General features: G+C 51.1%; 3 protein-coding genes across 3 annotated transcripts; all 3 read right to left on the reverse strand.

The window, feature by feature from the left end:
• Nucleotides 1-482: 482 nt before the first annotated feature.
• ESL1 (EST/SMG-like protein 1) lies at nucleotides 483-2,315 on the reverse strand (the record flags this gene model as incomplete). The annotated part of the gene is made up of 2 exons (XM_037327071.1): nucleotides 483-1,509; nucleotides 1,555-2,315. The coding sequence occupies 2 exons, from the start codon at nucleotides 2,313-2,315 to the stop codon at nucleotides 483-485; spliced, it is 1,788 nt and encodes a 595-aa protein (XP_037174323.1).
• A 4,825-nt stretch (nucleotides 2,316-7,140) lies between these two features.
• Nucleotides 7,141-8,523, reverse strand: CGCA056_v011828 (Uridylate kinase; the record flags this gene model as incomplete). The annotated part of the gene is made up of 5 exons (XM_037327072.1): nucleotides 7,141-7,212; nucleotides 7,493-7,776; nucleotides 7,823-8,167; nucleotides 8,213-8,315; nucleotides 8,368-8,523. 5 exons carry the CDS (start codon nucleotides 8,521-8,523, stop codon nucleotides 7,141-7,143), a joined length of 960 nt encoding a protein of 319 aa, XP_037174217.1.
• Nucleotides 8,524-15,558: 7,035 nt separating this feature from the next.
• CGCA056_v011829 (uncharacterized protein) lies at nucleotides 15,559-16,064 on the reverse strand (the record flags this gene model as incomplete). The annotated part of the gene is made up of 2 exons (XM_037327073.1): nucleotides 15,559-15,726; nucleotides 15,774-16,064. The coding sequence occupies 2 exons, from the start codon at nucleotides 16,062-16,064 to the stop codon at nucleotides 15,559-15,561; spliced, it is 459 nt and encodes a 152-aa protein (XP_037174549.1).
• Between the last annotated feature and the right edge of the window lie 1,377 nt (nucleotides 16,065-17,441).

The following is a 17,441-nucleotide window of genomic DNA, read 5'->3' on the forward strand; positions in this document are numbered from 1 at the left end:
GCGTCCTCGTAGGGACGTCGTGTCTCGAAAGCCATACTCGTTTCCATCACCACATGGGAACGCACGAGGTGAACCGCAGAAGATTCGAAACCTACGGCCAATGATTGGGTCATGTGGCGGCGACCGGCTTGTGGAGGCCTGAAGACTCAGGGTTGTGTATGCCAGCCGTGGCCAGCCAGCACATGGGGCTTGGAGCCTGGTAGCCGACCATCACTGAACGAGCCGTGGCTGAAGGCCGTTGCCCTGGACAGAGAATCTGGGCACTTTCTCATGACTGCGAAACAATTGTATTATGCCAAATTAGACGCCTAAACTCCGCTGGCCCATGGCCTTCTCTGGCAATCGACCTCTTCAAAGTGCGGCCACAAGATCCCTCTAACGACAAGCTGACAAAGCACTTAAGCAGGCGCATCCGGAATATCCACACCATCGTCGTCCCCGCTCCCCCGTCTCTCCAGCTGACTTGCGGCAAACTCTGTCCCTTAGACCGTCGTCAAGCCGTCAATGTCGACATCATACTGCGCCGCGACACTGAACTGCTTCGTATGCTTGTCGTACGTCAGCCACCTGCCTGAGGCTGATGTTGCTATGCGATGTCCTAACCATAGACATCGGTCCTGTCTCTCTTCCATCATGGATGCCACTTCGAAACACTTCTCGTCGTAATCGATCGCGGCAGTGAACCAGTCGTCGGGGTAGTAGTTCTCTGCCCAAATGAGACCGCGCTGGGCGAAGTCGTCCGGCAATGGTCGTGGGCTTTTCCTCGGGGGAAACTTCGTATCTTTAATGCTATCAAAGTCTGAACAGGTACCGACCAGCGCGTTGAGCATAGACGAGATAAGTTTCCAGGGGATCTTGGCTTCGATATAAGTAATGGCGGCGACTTTTGAAAAGTAGTAGAGGAAAGAGAGGGTAACGTGGAGATAAGGGGTAACGCTTTGGTCGCCGAAGCGTCGAAAGACAACGTCGTGTGTGCGGCAGGTGAAGTCCAGGGCATCAAGAAACTGTTGGGATGGGGCGGCAGCGTGACCTCCCTGTGTACCCCCTGGCTTGATCGATCGCATAAGGACGTTAGATTCGCTGCCGTATTCGAGAAGGGAGCAGCCAAGTGTGATGCTAACATGGCACCCACTCTCCATCCATCGTCGCGTCGTCCGTCCGATATAGTTATCAAGATTGGCGATGAACCTGTCCACAGGGGGTGCGAGTTCTTGGCTACGCCCAGAGAAGAGGATACCATGGGCTTGGATAAAAGCATCATCAGTATCTTGGAGCTGGGTGGCAAAAAGAGTCATAATGCTCTCGCGGGCTGGTTGAAAGCGAATAGGGACACAGAGGCTCTTTGAGTAATAGAAGAGCTGATGGAGCCTATGTGGCCGCGCAAGAATAGCAAGATGGTGGTATAGTCGTCCTGCTGTAGGTGCCTTATCACTTGCTTTTGAATACCAATACATGCTGTTGGATGTCCAAACTTCACAGTCCTTCCAGTCGTCGCCTTCAATGGCCATACTAAACAGGTTAGTTTTTACTCAAATATCATAAACACTAACGTACCGATATCTCCCAAGATCACCCAAGTACTCAACCCAAGTATCCTCAAATATCGGCACCGTCTCATAAAGCAACGCTATTATCGAGTAAGCCAGGTAGATGAAGTGAAGCATATGGTCCATAGACGAAGGTAGGCGGTGCCGCAGAAGCTCTAGAAACGAGTGAATGCCGTGCTGCCACATGCGCGCCGGCATGGCGTACTTGCTCGCCAACTGCTTCAGCGCGGGGCTCGCGGACGGGTGCTGCGATGCCAGGAAGAAGTCGTGGTGCTCATGAAGTAGCGTTCGGTGGAGCGCGACCAAAGCTTGCCACTGCTCGTTATTTAGCTTCGGCCGCGGCTCCTTAGTACCCTGCGCATTGACGACCTCGATGCACTTGCTCTCGACCATCAAAAGGCCAGCGTATATGCCTTTGACCTCGGCGACGAGCTGTTCCTGGGATATTGGGCGTGTTTCCGGCTGCTTTATTAAGACCCCTGTCTGGTCGACTTCAGGGCTGCGAGGTTCGAACGAGCGAGGGGCCGGCCCAGATGGTTTGCCGGTGTTCTCTGAAGCGTTGCGTTCGGGCGACCAAGGGTCTGCAGGATTGTGTGCGTTGTTGGGGACTTCGCCGGCATTGCCGGCTCGTGGCGGCGCAAGAGCCCGGCTTCGCTTGGGGGGCAGAGACGAATCCTCGATTTTCCTTTTCAAGCCTCTTTTTGGAACACAGTCAACCGAGTGCGGCTGGCTGTTGAACAGTCTTTGACTAGGCGTCTTTCTAGTCATGGCGGGTCTCTTTGCTCCCTAAGTGGGGGCGATGCTTGGAGTGTCGAATCAAGTGATTTTCGTGTATTTGGTCGACTGTGAGTTCTCTGCGGAGATGCAGAAGACTCAATGTTGTTTGTGTGGGAAAAGGTGCAGAAAGCTAGCAGAACAGACAAACGCTTGAAACGCAAGAGTCGTCACGTCGGCGACCGTACTACAGAACAAACAGGCTCGCCGAGGAAGTCCAGCTCTTTAAGTTCTCTGTCGACCAGCAACAGGCCAAGGCGAGATGGCGAAGCATTTTAGCGGCTGCCTTGGGAGATGCAGAGTACCTCTGAAGATGGTTCGCGCACTAGACTTATCACAATAGATGACAACCCCTCCGTGACTCTGCGGCACGTGGCCCAGCTGGTCCCTTGAACCTGGCTGTTGTGCGCGGACGCGGGGCGAGTGTCGTCCGATTAGCCGGCACTCTGCTGACGTAGTCTAGGATGCATACAAAACGATCCCAAGCATCTGTTCACGTATGCCCCTGCCCTTTCGGCGATCGGCCGAATCAACGCCAGAGGGGCGGGCAGGCGCGGGTGGGAAGAAGGTGTCAGGAAGGGACGAGCGCGGCGCGCAAGGAGGAAGCCCATTGACGGCGGCGGTCCCGGAAGCCCGGCCTTCGCTTTGGTAGTCTCGGCGTCCACAGTGTCTGGTATTTGACTGCCTACCTAGACTCTAACCCCCTTGCCTCAGGTTCGTTGTAGCGCTTGCAGTAGATAGAATAATCCAACCACAACATTACGCATCTAAGCAAAACTCTCTATCAATTTAGAATACCATCCCACCTTGCCATTTTCATACAATCTCATCCCCGTCATCAACTGCTGTGTTTTCTGATTACCCAAGGCTTCAGACAGGAAACGGCCTCCAGTTCCCAGCTCAGTTTCTGCTTGTTTCACAGCCTCAATGTAAGCCTTCTGATCCGCAAGCTTCTGTTTGAGATCGGGAGAAATAGGATTGCCTAGTTCGTAATTCCACGGCGCGTCCATTGCTGGTGGAACTATTGAAAGGGTTAAAGGATAATCTGCGAAGACTTCCCACGGCCCAGCGAATGCAGTCTCCCAATCAATCACGCTGAGAATGCGATATTCATCATCAAAGATGATGTTGTTGTGGCCAAAGTCACCATGACAGAGAGGGAAAGGGCCGCAATCGCGGGTTGAAAGCCTCTCAGCAAGGTTGCTGACAGATTTGGGAAAGGAGCCGACTGAGGGAATGATTTCGTGAGCATACTCGCCACATGCAACTTGGAGCTGGTCAGCCGGCATGCCAAAGCTGCATTTAGCTGCCCATGCCTTGAAGAACTCAGTCGCTGTACCGAACGGTCCACCAATGCCCCGAATAGGACCTTGCTCGTATGTGCCGTCATCATTTCGCGAGATGATCGTGCCAATCATGGGTAGTTGCACCGTGGATAGTTGAACCTGTGTTCAGTTAGCTGACTGGCATCTGAAAAAGTCAATCACCAACTTACGTGTATCTGTGCAGTGCGACGAAGAAACATGGGCATGTACTCTGGTGGTATTGTCATGCCCAAGTCCATTCCCACATTTCCTGGTAGGCATTCCATCAACATGAATGATGCGCCCACATCAGTGTTCCCTCTCGCCTCGAAGGCGTAGGCTTTGGGAATTGGTATGTTGGTCTGTTGTCGCACCAAAGACATGGCGTTGTACTCGCAACTCTCCGCTAAACCTGTTGAGTCCTCCGAAGATCCTGCTGGGTCTGGGGAACCTAGAGGAGGTAGTCGCAAACGTGCCGCCCATCGTACGCGGTCAACAAACTCGATGATGCGGACCATGTGGTTGTGGCCAAGGCCAACGTGAGGAAGTAGGTGGCAGCTCTTGAAATCCCGCCTCAAACTTGCGTACTGCAGCAGTGACTCCCAACGTACAAACGCCAAAAAGTCCGCTGCTCGCGAGCGGATCGGGCCCTCGGGCAAAGACTCATAGTACGTCCACCGGTACCCTGAAAAGGCTCGAGAACCACCAACCGAGTTCTTGTCGATGATATCGCTTTCCATAATATGGTGACAGTGCGGCAGGAGTGTCGAGATCTTGAATCGGTCGAGCTGTGTGGGAAATGGCTCGAGCAATAAAACTGGGCCAATCGCTGCTTATCAATAGGCAATGGGTATTCCCAGACCCGATGTGTCGGCGCTTATCGGCGCACATCGCCGCGATTTGTCAACGCCGTTTTCGTCCTTGCTTGGCCTAGGTATCTAAACATGGCTTCCACTCAGTGGGGCCAGCGCTCACTAACAGATCCAGACCGCATCACAAATATTCCCCGCTCATCCACGTTAGTGCAGGTACCTTGACCGAATGAGAGACCCCCAAGAATCACACTAGCCCAAAATTGTGGAAGGAATGGACACCATCACTGGCGGCTTGAAGGGTGTGGGCGTAGCAAAATCCAGCGCTGCGTAGCACCACCAGAGGGGCCCGAGTATCAATGAAGCATCATTGCACCTAGCCTACTATTGTGTCTGGATAAGAGCGGCGATGTTGGAATACGCCCATTCAGCTACATTCTACTAATTGCGCATCTGTCCATTCGGTGGTAACAAAAGCTAGTACCCAACCCAGGTTCATGATTGACAAAATGGATTGCCCCTGTGATTCGCAAGAAATCAGGCATCTCGCGAACGGACCCCACAATGTAATGCCCTTCTCTTCGAATCAATTCTGCTGGCCACACGTACACTTCTCTCCGCGCTTCACCGAGTTGCTGCAGCCGAGCCTACAGCAGGTAGTGTAGAGGCTGTTGGAGGAGGCGTTGACCATCTCCGACTTCCCGGATGAGCCCATTCTGACAATAGCTTGAGTGATCGAAGAAGGTAGAACTACTTATTGTCAATTATCGTACCCAGCAATAGAAGCAAAATCTGTTTCTCACCTGAGGGTAGACTGGTTGTCGACTGGTACTTGTTGGGAGTGTTCAGCTTGGAACTGTTGTAAAAGAAATGAAATTGAAACAGGAGACAATAGGACTTGCGAGCGCGTTTTATATGAACAGTTTGAAGACACTAGGTACTTGGATGATAAGGATTGAACCTCAAAGGTGTAGCGGGGCCAGGCCATAAGCAGAGAACTTGCCTCTCGACGTCTACGCTCATGGAGATTTGCATGCTAGCGAGGAATGTTCACTGCCTCCATTGTCTGTGAATAGTGAAGGACTTTTGTGCGGTCTTACTGGCTCTTTCAGAGCAGTTTCCTGCACACAGTACATACCATACTGAACGTCGTCGAAGTACCTCATGCAAGTCGGTTAGAAATAGGCAGGTAGCCATAGAAAGGACGAAAGGAAAGAAAGAGGAGGTCCACATATGATGGAGTGAGCTCACACCACCAGCTTCTTAGCGCATTCGCATGTGGTGTCAAAATAACAGAGATATGATATTTCGCTGTGGCAAGGCGGACGGCTTTTCGGGTAATTTGAACTCACCCTCTAAAGATGGTTTACTTACCCAGTCTAAAGTCCATGAAAACGTTGGCATGCAGGACTTGTATCTTCCCGTAGCCTTGACTCTTGCTGCAGGGTGACTGACATGAGTGATGACTGCAGGAAGTTGTGTGTGACAGCCCCATGTGATGAACCGCCGCCCGTATTTGCTGCATCGTACTCCCTGCAAGGAATTGCCTGGCCAGCCCGTACTGCTCCGTTTGCCAGTCGCCATCCACCACTAGCTTGAGGAGCCCAGCTTTCGCAAACAGGCCTCCCCTACCGATGTGATAGTGAGCTCAGTCTTTTGACTATCTTTGGAGTAGAAATTCCAAGAAAAAGGGAGAAATGAGGGGAAGAGGGAAGTTGCGCACCCTCCTACATTGTTCGACTCGGTTGGCTCAAACGTCATCCACCCGCCCATGTCGCACTTACTAACCATGCATGAGTTGTAGCTCGTCATGAAGGCGTGTAAACGACTGCCCACAACAACACGTTGGAAGCAGACTCTGGGGAGTAAACATCAGTAACACATTGAGGAGGAGTCAAGATCCACGAGTTCATTTGCTACGGAATTGTCTCCTGGGCCCTAGAAAGAGACGCGTTCGCGACAAAGTCTATCAATGCGCACTTTGAGGCAATGTATCTCACCGACGATGCTGGGCAGCATGGCACAACGGCGCAGGTGATCCATGGTGACTTACGATTCATCAGAAACCCTGTAGACTCTTGAGGCATAATTCATGCTCCTTGTACGCTTGCCTTCCTCAGATGATTAGGCAGGATGGCATGCCAGCCCGGAATCACCAAGTTTGTAACGATCACAGGCAGCCTTTACCCCCAAGTACGTTAACAACAACGGCAGTCAACCAGGTGCGCCTCCAGGCGGCAAACTGCGAAGAAGAAAACTTAATTAGAAGGGAAGAAAGACGTTAACAACAACACCACTTAAAGAATATCCGGCGCAGTCTAGCGAAAATGAGCGTCGTCCGGGTTTGTGGCCCAACCTTGATGGGCACATAGAATAATTCAAGCACCTGTCGATGGAGCGGGACGAAGAATCCTGTACAACACGGCCAAAATGACAACAGCGCAAAGGTACGGCTGGCTTCTCTGACCCGCGAGGGTTCGAGCGTCTCCATATACCTATTAGTCTCAATCGCCGAACAGCTGACCCCCTGCATTGATCTGATGCCATTCCTTGTCTTCCATTGCATTCAGTTAGGTTTTCCGGATTATCTAGTAACGACATAGTCTTCGGCGTGTGGCCGGCTCTGTCTCAGCTCAGGACGAGGGCTTCAGCAATCAAATCAGACAAAACATATTTAGATTCTTTCACACCGTAGAGTATTCATTAGCCCTTCATTTCCTTCACAACTTTCGTGATTGAAGCATATACTTCATCGACAGATCCCGTCGCATCAACCTGAACACAGTCAGACGTAGTTTACTTGGCACATAGAGCTCCGTACCTTCCACAGTGGCTTCTGAGACAAGTAGTCCAGTACAGCTTGATTGCTGCTTTGAAAAGTATCCATCCTTTTGCGCAAGACATCTGCATTATCATCGTCGCGCTGAGAGACTGAAGAGCGCTCCAAAACACGTCCAATCATCGACTCTGTTGATGCTTCGAGATAGATTGTTGAATAATTGTCGGACACCTTCCATCGTGAGAGCGTGCAAAGACCGCAAGACTGGCAACGTACCTCCTGCTCAAACGCAACGGCTTGGCTCACGCTACGCGGAAATCCGTCAATGAGCACCCCTTTACCCATCGACTGGATGGATTGAATTCTTTCCTTCAAGAGGAGCATCGTGAGGGAGGGAGGCACAATCACCGAATTCCGAATGCTTTCGCGAATGAAATCGCCGAAAAGGGACCCAGGAGAGTCTTGCTCCTGCCGCAGCAAATCTCCCACAGACACGTGCTGGAAATCGAAATCCTTTGCGACACGAGTGCATTGTGTTCCTTTGCCTACTCCCGGACCGCCTGACACGCGTCAGAATCTCGTGGCATGCGAGGAAAGCAAACTTACCGATCACAAACACCAATCCAGTCGAAGCAGTCTGGCTCGCATCGAGTGCTTCCCAGTCTGCGAGTATGCGGTTTGCCTGGTCCAGTAGCCAGGGATCAGTCATCCTTTCTCGGAGGTACTTGAACTCTGCAAGCCTAGAATTGCCTTTCTGCCGCTTCTGGTACATGTAGGCCTGATGAAGACACTCCAGTTTGTCCACTTGACGGACCAGTCTTGCAACGCGGGTCTCCCCGCTTTCATACTCAAGCCAGATCTCGGGCAACTTGATCGCCCAAGAAGGATTCGAGGTCTTCAGAAGACAGGACAGGTATTGGAGGCCAAGTTTCTCCTCGAGATGCTTTCTCTCTGCTTCAATTAGTGTCGGTCATTTACCCACTGAAGTTAGCCTACCTGGCGCCACTCCGTCGGCTGGTGTGATATCCCCGGCGGTCGTTTCACCAATGTCATGAATCAAACACATCATAACCGCCGCCATCTCGTCCTCGTCTTTCAGCTACGTAACTTTCAGCGAAACGGCTGCCACGTGATGTCAATAATGACGATACCTCTGGATGCGCCAGACAAAACCAAACCATCTGATACATGTGGTCGCTCACGCTCTCTGGATTGCGTACATCTCGCTTGCACCACCCGGTCCGCTTCAGGTTCTTGAGACTCTCAATGGCCTCGAGGAAAGGGAGCGGTGATGTCAAACGCTCCATCCTGATTTGACGTAGGGCGTTCACGGCCAGGTCTTCTTCGGTGGAGAGAAAGGTTCACTTTGGGTGCGGGGAATAGTGGCACAATTTTAGACGGAGAAACCCCGCACATTCGGACTAACTTTACCCCGGCCGCCTTGCCCCATTATTCTGTAGCCCAGCTGTTGTTTGGGCGCACAGGAACCTGTAGCCAAATCATTACGTAAAGGTGGAGTGGGAAGTTGGAATCTGACGGCGATGGGATTGTCCCATCAAGTGCGAGCTGACGCCAAAACTGCCAAGGTGATAAGAACACCAATCGATAGCTACAGCATTACACTGACACTTCTTGTTTGTGCCACTTAAGAAAACGCCGATGTGTAAGAATTTGGGGAGAAAAAAAAAAAAAAAAAAAAAGGAAAACCCGCCTGATTTTTTCATGTTATTTCGCACTCGATGGGATACTTCAAATCATATCGCATCAGCGTCGTTATTGAAAATTCGCGCTGCTTTTTCACTAGTCCTGTTTACTATGGTGAACAGGACTAAACAGGACTAAGGCCCTATATACTATATTTCAATTGGCAACTGATGGAATCTCAAATACCAAACGCCTCACCATCCTTTGCCGTGTTAACAATTATCTAAGCCTCTCCTTGTCACTTTGCAATTTCAAATATCGTTGCGTCGGATAGATCACAGCCAATCCCAAAAGCGTATTTCAACAGACTTCCGCTTATGCTTCGGTCGTCTACTTCGTCATACCGCAATGTGTCTGCACGTCTCATTTCTTCGATATGATGATCCAGTCCATTAGGCCAGGGCATATTTTCTTTGACAATATGCGCGAGGAGTATTCTTGAAAAGAAGACCCCTCTTTGTATCAAGACGTCCGGGCTTTCGGGATGTCGCCATTTGTATGCCTTGTACGTTATTAATGAAATGAATTGAGAGTCATAGCCTGTCGAGCTGACATGAGAAGTACTCACTTGGGTTCTGTGGCGCACCCAGTACATCAGCCTCCATATGTCATTCTCCACTATCTTTAACAGAACAATACTTGCCAAGAAAGCGTCCTGGGATGTCTGCCAGTTCTTGATCCTCTTGTCGATTTCAGGGACCAGTTTTGCTTCGTACGCCGTAATAAATTGCTCAAGACGCTGGTCAAGCTGGTTCTGTAGTACTCGAGGGGCTGGTTGTGAGTAGTCATATGGATTCGACGAGTCCAAAATCAATGGAGCGTCCTCACATTGCCATCCTTTCATGAGCAGTCTATTTGCAGTCCAAAGCATGAATGCCTTTGACACCAGAGTCTATTCGAAAGTCAGTGACAAGAATTTCATCGACGGAGAATTACACTCACCTGCTCCGCGGCGCAAGTAGAATATAGAGCGCTCAGAAGCCCATCGCGTTCTGCCGTAACACATGATTCCTGGCTGTTTCGTATGTACAATGCGAGCTCGCCGTCGACCAACGCCTCAAGATAAAACGGCGCCGTTTCTACGGAAGACCATCCAATTTTAGTCTTTCCCCACAGTCTCGTCTGCTCCGGGTTATTTGGCGTAAATTGCCTGCCGTACACATTTAGGCAGGGTCCCCCAGGCATGTGAAAAAGGCTGAGCCGAGTCAAGTTCCCAAGAGCTTGATTCTCAATACCAGGCCAACGTAGTTCCAATTTATAGCAATTGATGTCCCCTATGCCCTAGTCAGATCTTCTTCTCAAAATCCGGACGTATGCTCACATTTTTGGAATATGCGGTAATTACTCAATTGGATATTCACGCATATATATCGGAGGCCTGCGTCGTCACATCTTTTGCAGGTTCCATCGATCCTCATAGTACACTCGATGATGTTAGAACCCAAAATGCAGATATTTTCGGATGGAAGTCTTACCTCTCGCCCCTGTGCTTTGCAGCGAACACAGCCTTCAGCAATGCCGCCTTTGCCACCAGACAGAGGACATACAGCCGATTGATCAGTTGTACAGTCAGACACGCCAAACAGAGCTAAGTTTTGAGTGTTGTGGTCGTGAGAAGATACGGCTGACAGGAGGATTTGGGAGGTGCCAGGTGGGCCATCCGCGCGGTTCTCTGAAACGTCCATTTGCTTCGGCGGCAGACCAGGGGAAGCAGAAGCGGGGTGACCAGATGAATGATAGATAGGTGAGGTGAGATGCGACATTGTATTCATTGTGTAAGCGTCCAAGTCGTCTTCCTCGTATACGAAACCGTTGGCTTTTCGATGTGACAAAATCGGCAGCTGGACCGGGTTTGTCTGCAAAGTTTTGAAGTTGGGGTTCGGAGTTGATCCACAAATATTTGATGGTGGCAAGGGAAGGCCGCCCTGCGGCTCCAGTGTACACAAGTCCAAATTCAACGCCGGTGGAAAGCTATGTGGTAGCGTCACCTGGCCATTTGCGTTCGAGGCGACGGTATCTGATGTTGGGATCGATGAAGTAGCGGGGAAGAGGGTATGCAGTTGGGCTGTCTGAATACACTGCTGCTTCCATGGTTTTATCATGTCGGGCAGTGGCTTTGTCGGCAACCCCGATCTGATGTCACCGGGCTGGCTGAGTTGTATCTCCTGTACGTCAAAGCTTTGTGATTGAAACCGCTGCTGGAAGCTTCGTGGATGGACTTCAAGTCTTTGACATATCGCTTCCATGTAAATAGACTTGGCCAGGTCAGCAGCGTCTTGGTGAGAGGTCCGAGCATGGCGGATAAAAGCGTCCGGTTCTGAGAAGGGCATGAAACAGAAAACGCATATTTCGATGTCTTGCGAACCTGTGTCCGGAGTTAGCATTACTCAATACAGTGAGCGGACAAGTGCTCTTACACTCGCTGTGGTTCAATGAAAGAGATAAGTCGCTGAGCAATATTTGCCTCCTCATCTGTGCAACTGTCAGCGGGTACGCCTAGCCTGTGGGGATCGCCCACCTGCCTGATGTTCTGTGACGTGCATCCGGTATGAGTCATAGTTAGCGAAAGAAACACCACAGTCGCATGGGAAGTGTTGATGCAAGGTCATTGTGGGCTACGAATGTCTTCTGCTGCTCAACGCGAAGTGCCGGAGTCAGTCTGTCGTTTCACTGATAGGGTGGTCGTTGGGTGGACGCATGAGGCTGACAGACGACGCGTTGTCGATATGGAATGGGCCGACAATTAATCCGTGAAGACGCGTCGACCGGATCATTCATTTGTTTGGTCATGGATAACTGCGTGCGTTCTGACCAATGATGCTAAAGTCTAGACGCGCCCCTGTGCAGATTTTCGGTAAGAACTTCGGCACCTAACCGCCACGCTGTCGCTGTAGGAGCATGACTTCCACATCGCATCCTCATGCGCTGATGGAACATCATCTCTGAGTCAAGAAAAGCATCCCACGATCACAATGTTGAAGGCAGTGTGTAATTGCGCGATCGCTGCGCAATCGTCCAGTCTCCGTTCACGTGCTGTCGTCAATACCTGCATAGTTTGACATTGTTGGCAGCAGCGCTTTCAGTTCAGCTTCGAGAAAGTGGGGTAGCCGGCCGGACCGCAAAACTCGGGTCGCCTTAGGTGCTGATCGGTCAAAGCTGTGACGGGAAGGCGGATCCCACGTCTCCAACATCTCGACTAATTTTTCCCCAGATGAATATACAAGTACGGAAATACTGCATCCCTTCGACGCCGAGATGCGTTTTTTGACCGCGATTTTCCTCTCCAATTTTCCTCAGTCTCCTGCGTGGGTAAGCAAACGACTCTTCCCAGTATCTGATTTGCTTCTGCGTTCTGAGGAAGTTTGATTGGATACCAGAATCCTGGCGTTACTAGCATGACACATATCCACAAATACTCTTACACCTCGTAGATAGTATGCACACTCCAGGTAGATCTGCAAGCTGACATCCACAAATACTCTTACACCTCGTAGGTAGTATGCACACTCCAGGCAAATCTGCAAGCTGATATCCACAAATACTCTTACACCTCGTAGGTAGTATGCACACTCCAGGCAGATCTGCAAGCTGATATCCACAAATACTCTTACACCTCGTAGAGAGTATGCACACTCCAGGCAGATCTGTAAGCTGATATCCACAAATACTCTTACACCTCGTAGAGAGTATGCACACTCCAGGCAGATCTGCAAGCTGATATCTACAAATACTCTTACACCTTATGCAGGAGGCACGCACACCTCTAAAGCTTATACAGACAGTCCATATTCATACGGTTCGCAGTCGAAAAATATGTCCAAGCGCTGTGGGCGGATACGCAGTATTTGATGACTCCTTAGAATACGAATCTTGGCAGATATGTGACCAAGCTTGATTGGCATATCAAGCCACGCAGATACCCAGGAAGGTCGCTTGAAAGGGAAGTCAGCAAGAAGCTTTCGAGCGGTCGCAATCTGACAAGAAAGGCCCAGATCTCACACAAAGAGCTGCTGCCAGCATCGAGTAGATATTCTCCTTGAAAATTTCCAGCCAAGGCACTGTCAGAAGCAAGATAAGATTCGTTCGGCTTATAATTCATGAAATGCGGACCCTTGCTAGAAACTGCTTGCAAATCAACCTCAGCTCATCCGCGCAAGTTCTCCTGTGGTGGGGGCCCCTCTCCAGGCGATCCTCATTGTCCGCCGGCTTTGGTGTTATTATGACAGTCGAGACTCGTGAACGACGGGGTGTCTCCTCCATCTTCTGATGTGCTGCTGAAACCCCGTGGACTGTGCTTAGCTCCCACCGCCAGGACAGAGAGCAGGCTCTGCACTGTTATGGGCACCGGCATCATATCTACAGCAGAAAGTGCCAAGATAACAGCCGAAGAGAAGAACGTAAAGCCAAAGGTCCATAGCAGCCACCGAATTCTCCGTTTGTTACGCTTTTGCTCTCCGTCTATTGCGTTCACTGGGGCTTTTGATAAAAGAACGAATAGTCGAGCGAAGGCCAAAAGTATGAATAGCCGTAGGCCAGCGAGCGACAAAGGCATCAAGTCACGGCCTGACTTGTTCTGAAGCCACGCTCCTAAGCCAAAGAGTCCGCATAGGAAGAGGAGGATGATATGATGAATGTGTCGCGTCAAGTGATAGTTGGTGGGAGAGTCGCATGCCTCGCGCAAGACGACCGCAAATTCACAGAACTATAACGACGTCAGACTTGGTACGTTTTGCGGATGACAACACGCTACCTCCACACAGTTGACGATAATTACAGATATGCCTTTTGACACATGTGTAAAAGCCGGAGAGATCGTCTGAGCGACGACTGCGCAAGCGCCGGTGGTCAGGAGTATGAACCCAAGCAAGGCCAGTCCCACGGGCAGTTTCCGGAGTACCAAAGCAAAGGATGGCCATTTGTGATTCGTTTTGACGTAGAAGAAGTAAAGAGTAAAGACCATCAGATTTGCTATCCCTAGGGCTAGCCAACTGTCGACATTGGAGATGGTTACGGGATACATTGTTGACGCAGCTTGGTCGGAAGCGAATTCTCAACCGTGTAAGGCAACCGTGGTGCGCCTTGAGGGCAGCACCTTGTCTAAGTACGCAAGACGCCTGTGTCCTGACCAGGAAATCTGCCGAGTTTGTCGACAGTCGCCGATTCTTTCGGCTGTGACGGGCTCGCTATGCTGTATGCAAGGATGCAAATCAACTATAGTGCTAGCGGACTTTGGAGCTGCCATGAACCCCGAGGCCGAGCGTCTGCCGGATCATCTTCATGAGTGTACTCTCAGAAATCGAAGTGTCCAGAGATGTAGGTGGAAAGGTGTAAGTTGGTACAGGTGGTACGTGTTGTCCCTGTCCAATCTAATTGCAGACAAGCACCGGAGATAAAATGACACCCTGGCGGACCGCCCTTCTCCACGCCCAAGAGGGCCATGCCAAGCCCCAAGAGTTGGGTACTTCGGCCGCCTCGCCTGATGGCTTCCATGGAGGTATTTATGGGGCGTGATCCTGGCCTCTGCCCCCCACCCCCTTGCGTTAGCGTGCCTGCAGCCCTTGAGCCCACAGCGACCTTGATCTGACGCTCTTTCAACATCACCGACGTCGAGCACCATGGAAACACCACCGGATGATGCTGCCAGTTCGAGATCCGAGACATCGCAATTGGAGAGCTCTCCCACTCCCAAGACAGCGGCCACATCATGATGAGCGGGGCCACTTCCAGCCCCCGGCAAACGCGGAACCAGTCTGGCAATCGTGGCAGTCCTTGCGGATGTCACCTGGTGTGGTCTCTGCTGAACCCACCTGCAGTTGGCACGATGGTGTTATGGGTGTGGAATCTATGCCTACGTAGCCCCTGTCCTTGGTTATGTCCCTGGATTGGTGCAAAGTCCGATGTATGAAAAGGCGACCAGAAGACTTGCTCGGTCCGCATGGTTCGCATCGCAAAATTGCACTTTCTTCCTCGCAATCACCATGGCCACCTCTCAGCCAACGATTTCCGCTTTTCACACACCCCAAAGCCAGGAAGAAATAGATCTCTACATACTGAACCTGGGCAGGGAACGACCGATCCCAAGGCAAATGAGAGCTCACGAACTAGACGGCTTCCGGCGCAGCAAATTTCGCGAAGCCGTCGTCAACACCTTGAAATCGACCGGGGAGTTGTGTGTCCGATCCGAAGGCGACTTCATGATCTTACACACATGGCCTGAAACGAGACTTTCCGTTGCAGAGTTTAACGACATCGTCTACAGTCGTACACCTGAAAAAGTCGTGGACGATTTCTACACCTATGGAACAGCTGCATATCACTTGGCTAGTCACCGTCTTCGACGCCAGAAACAATCTATGAGCAAGGGGCGCGTGCGCCAAGCGAGGTCATCACCATTGTGTAAAGGAGACTCAGGGGCGACGAAGAGATTTCGAGAAGGAGGCAACTGTCGCCCTCTGTCGATGCCGGTGAGACCTAAACAAACGGGACGCTATGACAAACGATAGCACGTTCCATCCTAGGCTATGGCTTTCAAACAGAAGTTCATTCATTGCAGTTGTGTTATGTGTGCAGCAAATATTAATCTTGAGACAACGAAGGTAATCGTATTAAGTTGAGAAATTCGACTGAGTACCACTCGCTCAAATGCGCATCCCGCTCAGCAAACAACTAAGAAACTCAGTGCGATCCAACTCGGCTGCGTCCAAAAGCTCCTTCGTGTCGTCAAAGTTGTCCAGTGCAAATTCCCAAGCAGTTGTCAGGTCATCGTCATTCTCGGTCACTTCTATCATTGCCTTCCACAGTTTCAGCTGTCCGGGTTAGCACCGAAAGACTTCAAAACCGGCATGAGACATACCAAGGCAGTTTCCGTAGAGACCGCATCTTCCATACCGTAGCTCTCGATCATGTGGGAGTGGATGTTTAACCATCGCCAGCGCGGCTTCATGAGATCCGATAACCTGTGTTGCTCCGAGTAGACGAGTAACCCGATCTTACGGATTGTATCGCCTGCTGAGAGACGACCCACAATCACCGTGGTTAAGTAGCGAAAGTGAGACTTAGGAGTGTTTTCTGAGAGAAGAATTGCCTCAATGAAACGCCTGACAGGCGGCGTGTAATACTCCCGGAGCATCTGAGAGTCATCCATGGCGTTCGCCGAAGTATGTATGCGGGCAATGGGGTGTGAGATGCATGGGCTCATGCAGGAAGGCAACCGACGTGAGTGGAGGGGGAAGCGAAGGCTCTTTAATCTTGAAATGATTGCCGGAGCGGGTCTCGATAGCATCACACGCAGCTTCCATAAAGCCGACTGCAGGTGACAGGTCGACTGAGAGACCCTGGTTGAACATGCCGCTTTTGATGAGGATCGTTCGGCCCAACACCAACCCTTCCATTGCCCTTGGCCACTGGGCTAGGCCCTGGCTGAACTGAGTCGGGGCACTACTTGAACTCCGGCGGCCGTCCCTCGCGCAGCAGTCGACACCTAACACCACTACTACCCCATTCGACGTAACTATGTCAGATCCGATGATCTGGCGTAAACTGGAGCTTCTCTCTGACGGAGTGACTGGGCTCAAGAAAGGCGAATTCATAAGCGGCATCCGGGATCTTATGCTCTGTCTGTTAATGTGCTTCGCTTTGCTGTTTGCATCTCTTTTTCAGCTGCCTCTACGGCCTCTACTATTCATTTCCGACTTTGGGAGCTCGGCTACATCTTGGTATAAGAGTCTTCGCCCGGGGACTCGCAGATTCCTCACACCTTTGCCTTTGTTCATCATCGCACTCTTCGCGTACTTGATGAAATAGGGTGCCCCTGAGGATGCGCATTTCCCGGCATCGCTGACCAACAACCTTCGGAAACTTTCGCCGCCACTTCGATCGAAGACAATGAAGCATAGTATGCGGAAATCAACAAGGAAAGCAGCAAAGGCCATCGATTGCATCCTTAAGCTAACCTGCCACCGAACAACAAGTCAACATCTCAGCTTCTACAAGGAAGGCTGCGCGCGGTCCCGGTTTTGCATACCCTACATATGGCGCGAGAGAACGACAGAAGCACCGCAGGGCTCAAGAGTTGGATGCGTTCTTGGAAGTCACCTTCGTCGACCTGGAAGAATCGAAACTATCCTTCTGGCAATGGCACAGGACCTTTTGTACACTGGTGGCCCTTTCAGGCGTTTGGTCTTTTCTGAAACCCACGTCTGGCTCGTCGCCATTGAGCGAGGTAGATTCACACTTTATGAAGCTACGATAACAAAAGAGAGACTTGCGGCATTGCACGATGGGCAACCTGGAGTCCCACTTGAGGTTTCTTCCAAGAAGCTTTCAACACTCCAACAACTACGGGCGTCTCTGAGAGATGTCAAGAACACGATTGCCAGATCCCTCCCAAACTTAAGAAAGAGAAAGGCGGACGACGATGATGGCCCGACACCAAAAAGACAGCGGCAGAGCGACGCTGATTGTACGCGTCGTGAGGAAACCTTCCCGTGTGCGTCTGAGACGCCCCTGGTCGACTGGAACA

The sequence above is a fragment of the Colletotrichum aenigma genome, assembly GCF_013390185.1.
Source record: "Colletotrichum aenigma strain Cg56 chromosome Unknown KSG_Cg56_contig08, whole genome shotgun sequence".
Classification (NCBI taxonomy): domain Eukaryota; kingdom Fungi; phylum Ascomycota; class Sordariomycetes; order Glomerellales; family Glomerellaceae; genus Colletotrichum; species Colletotrichum aenigma.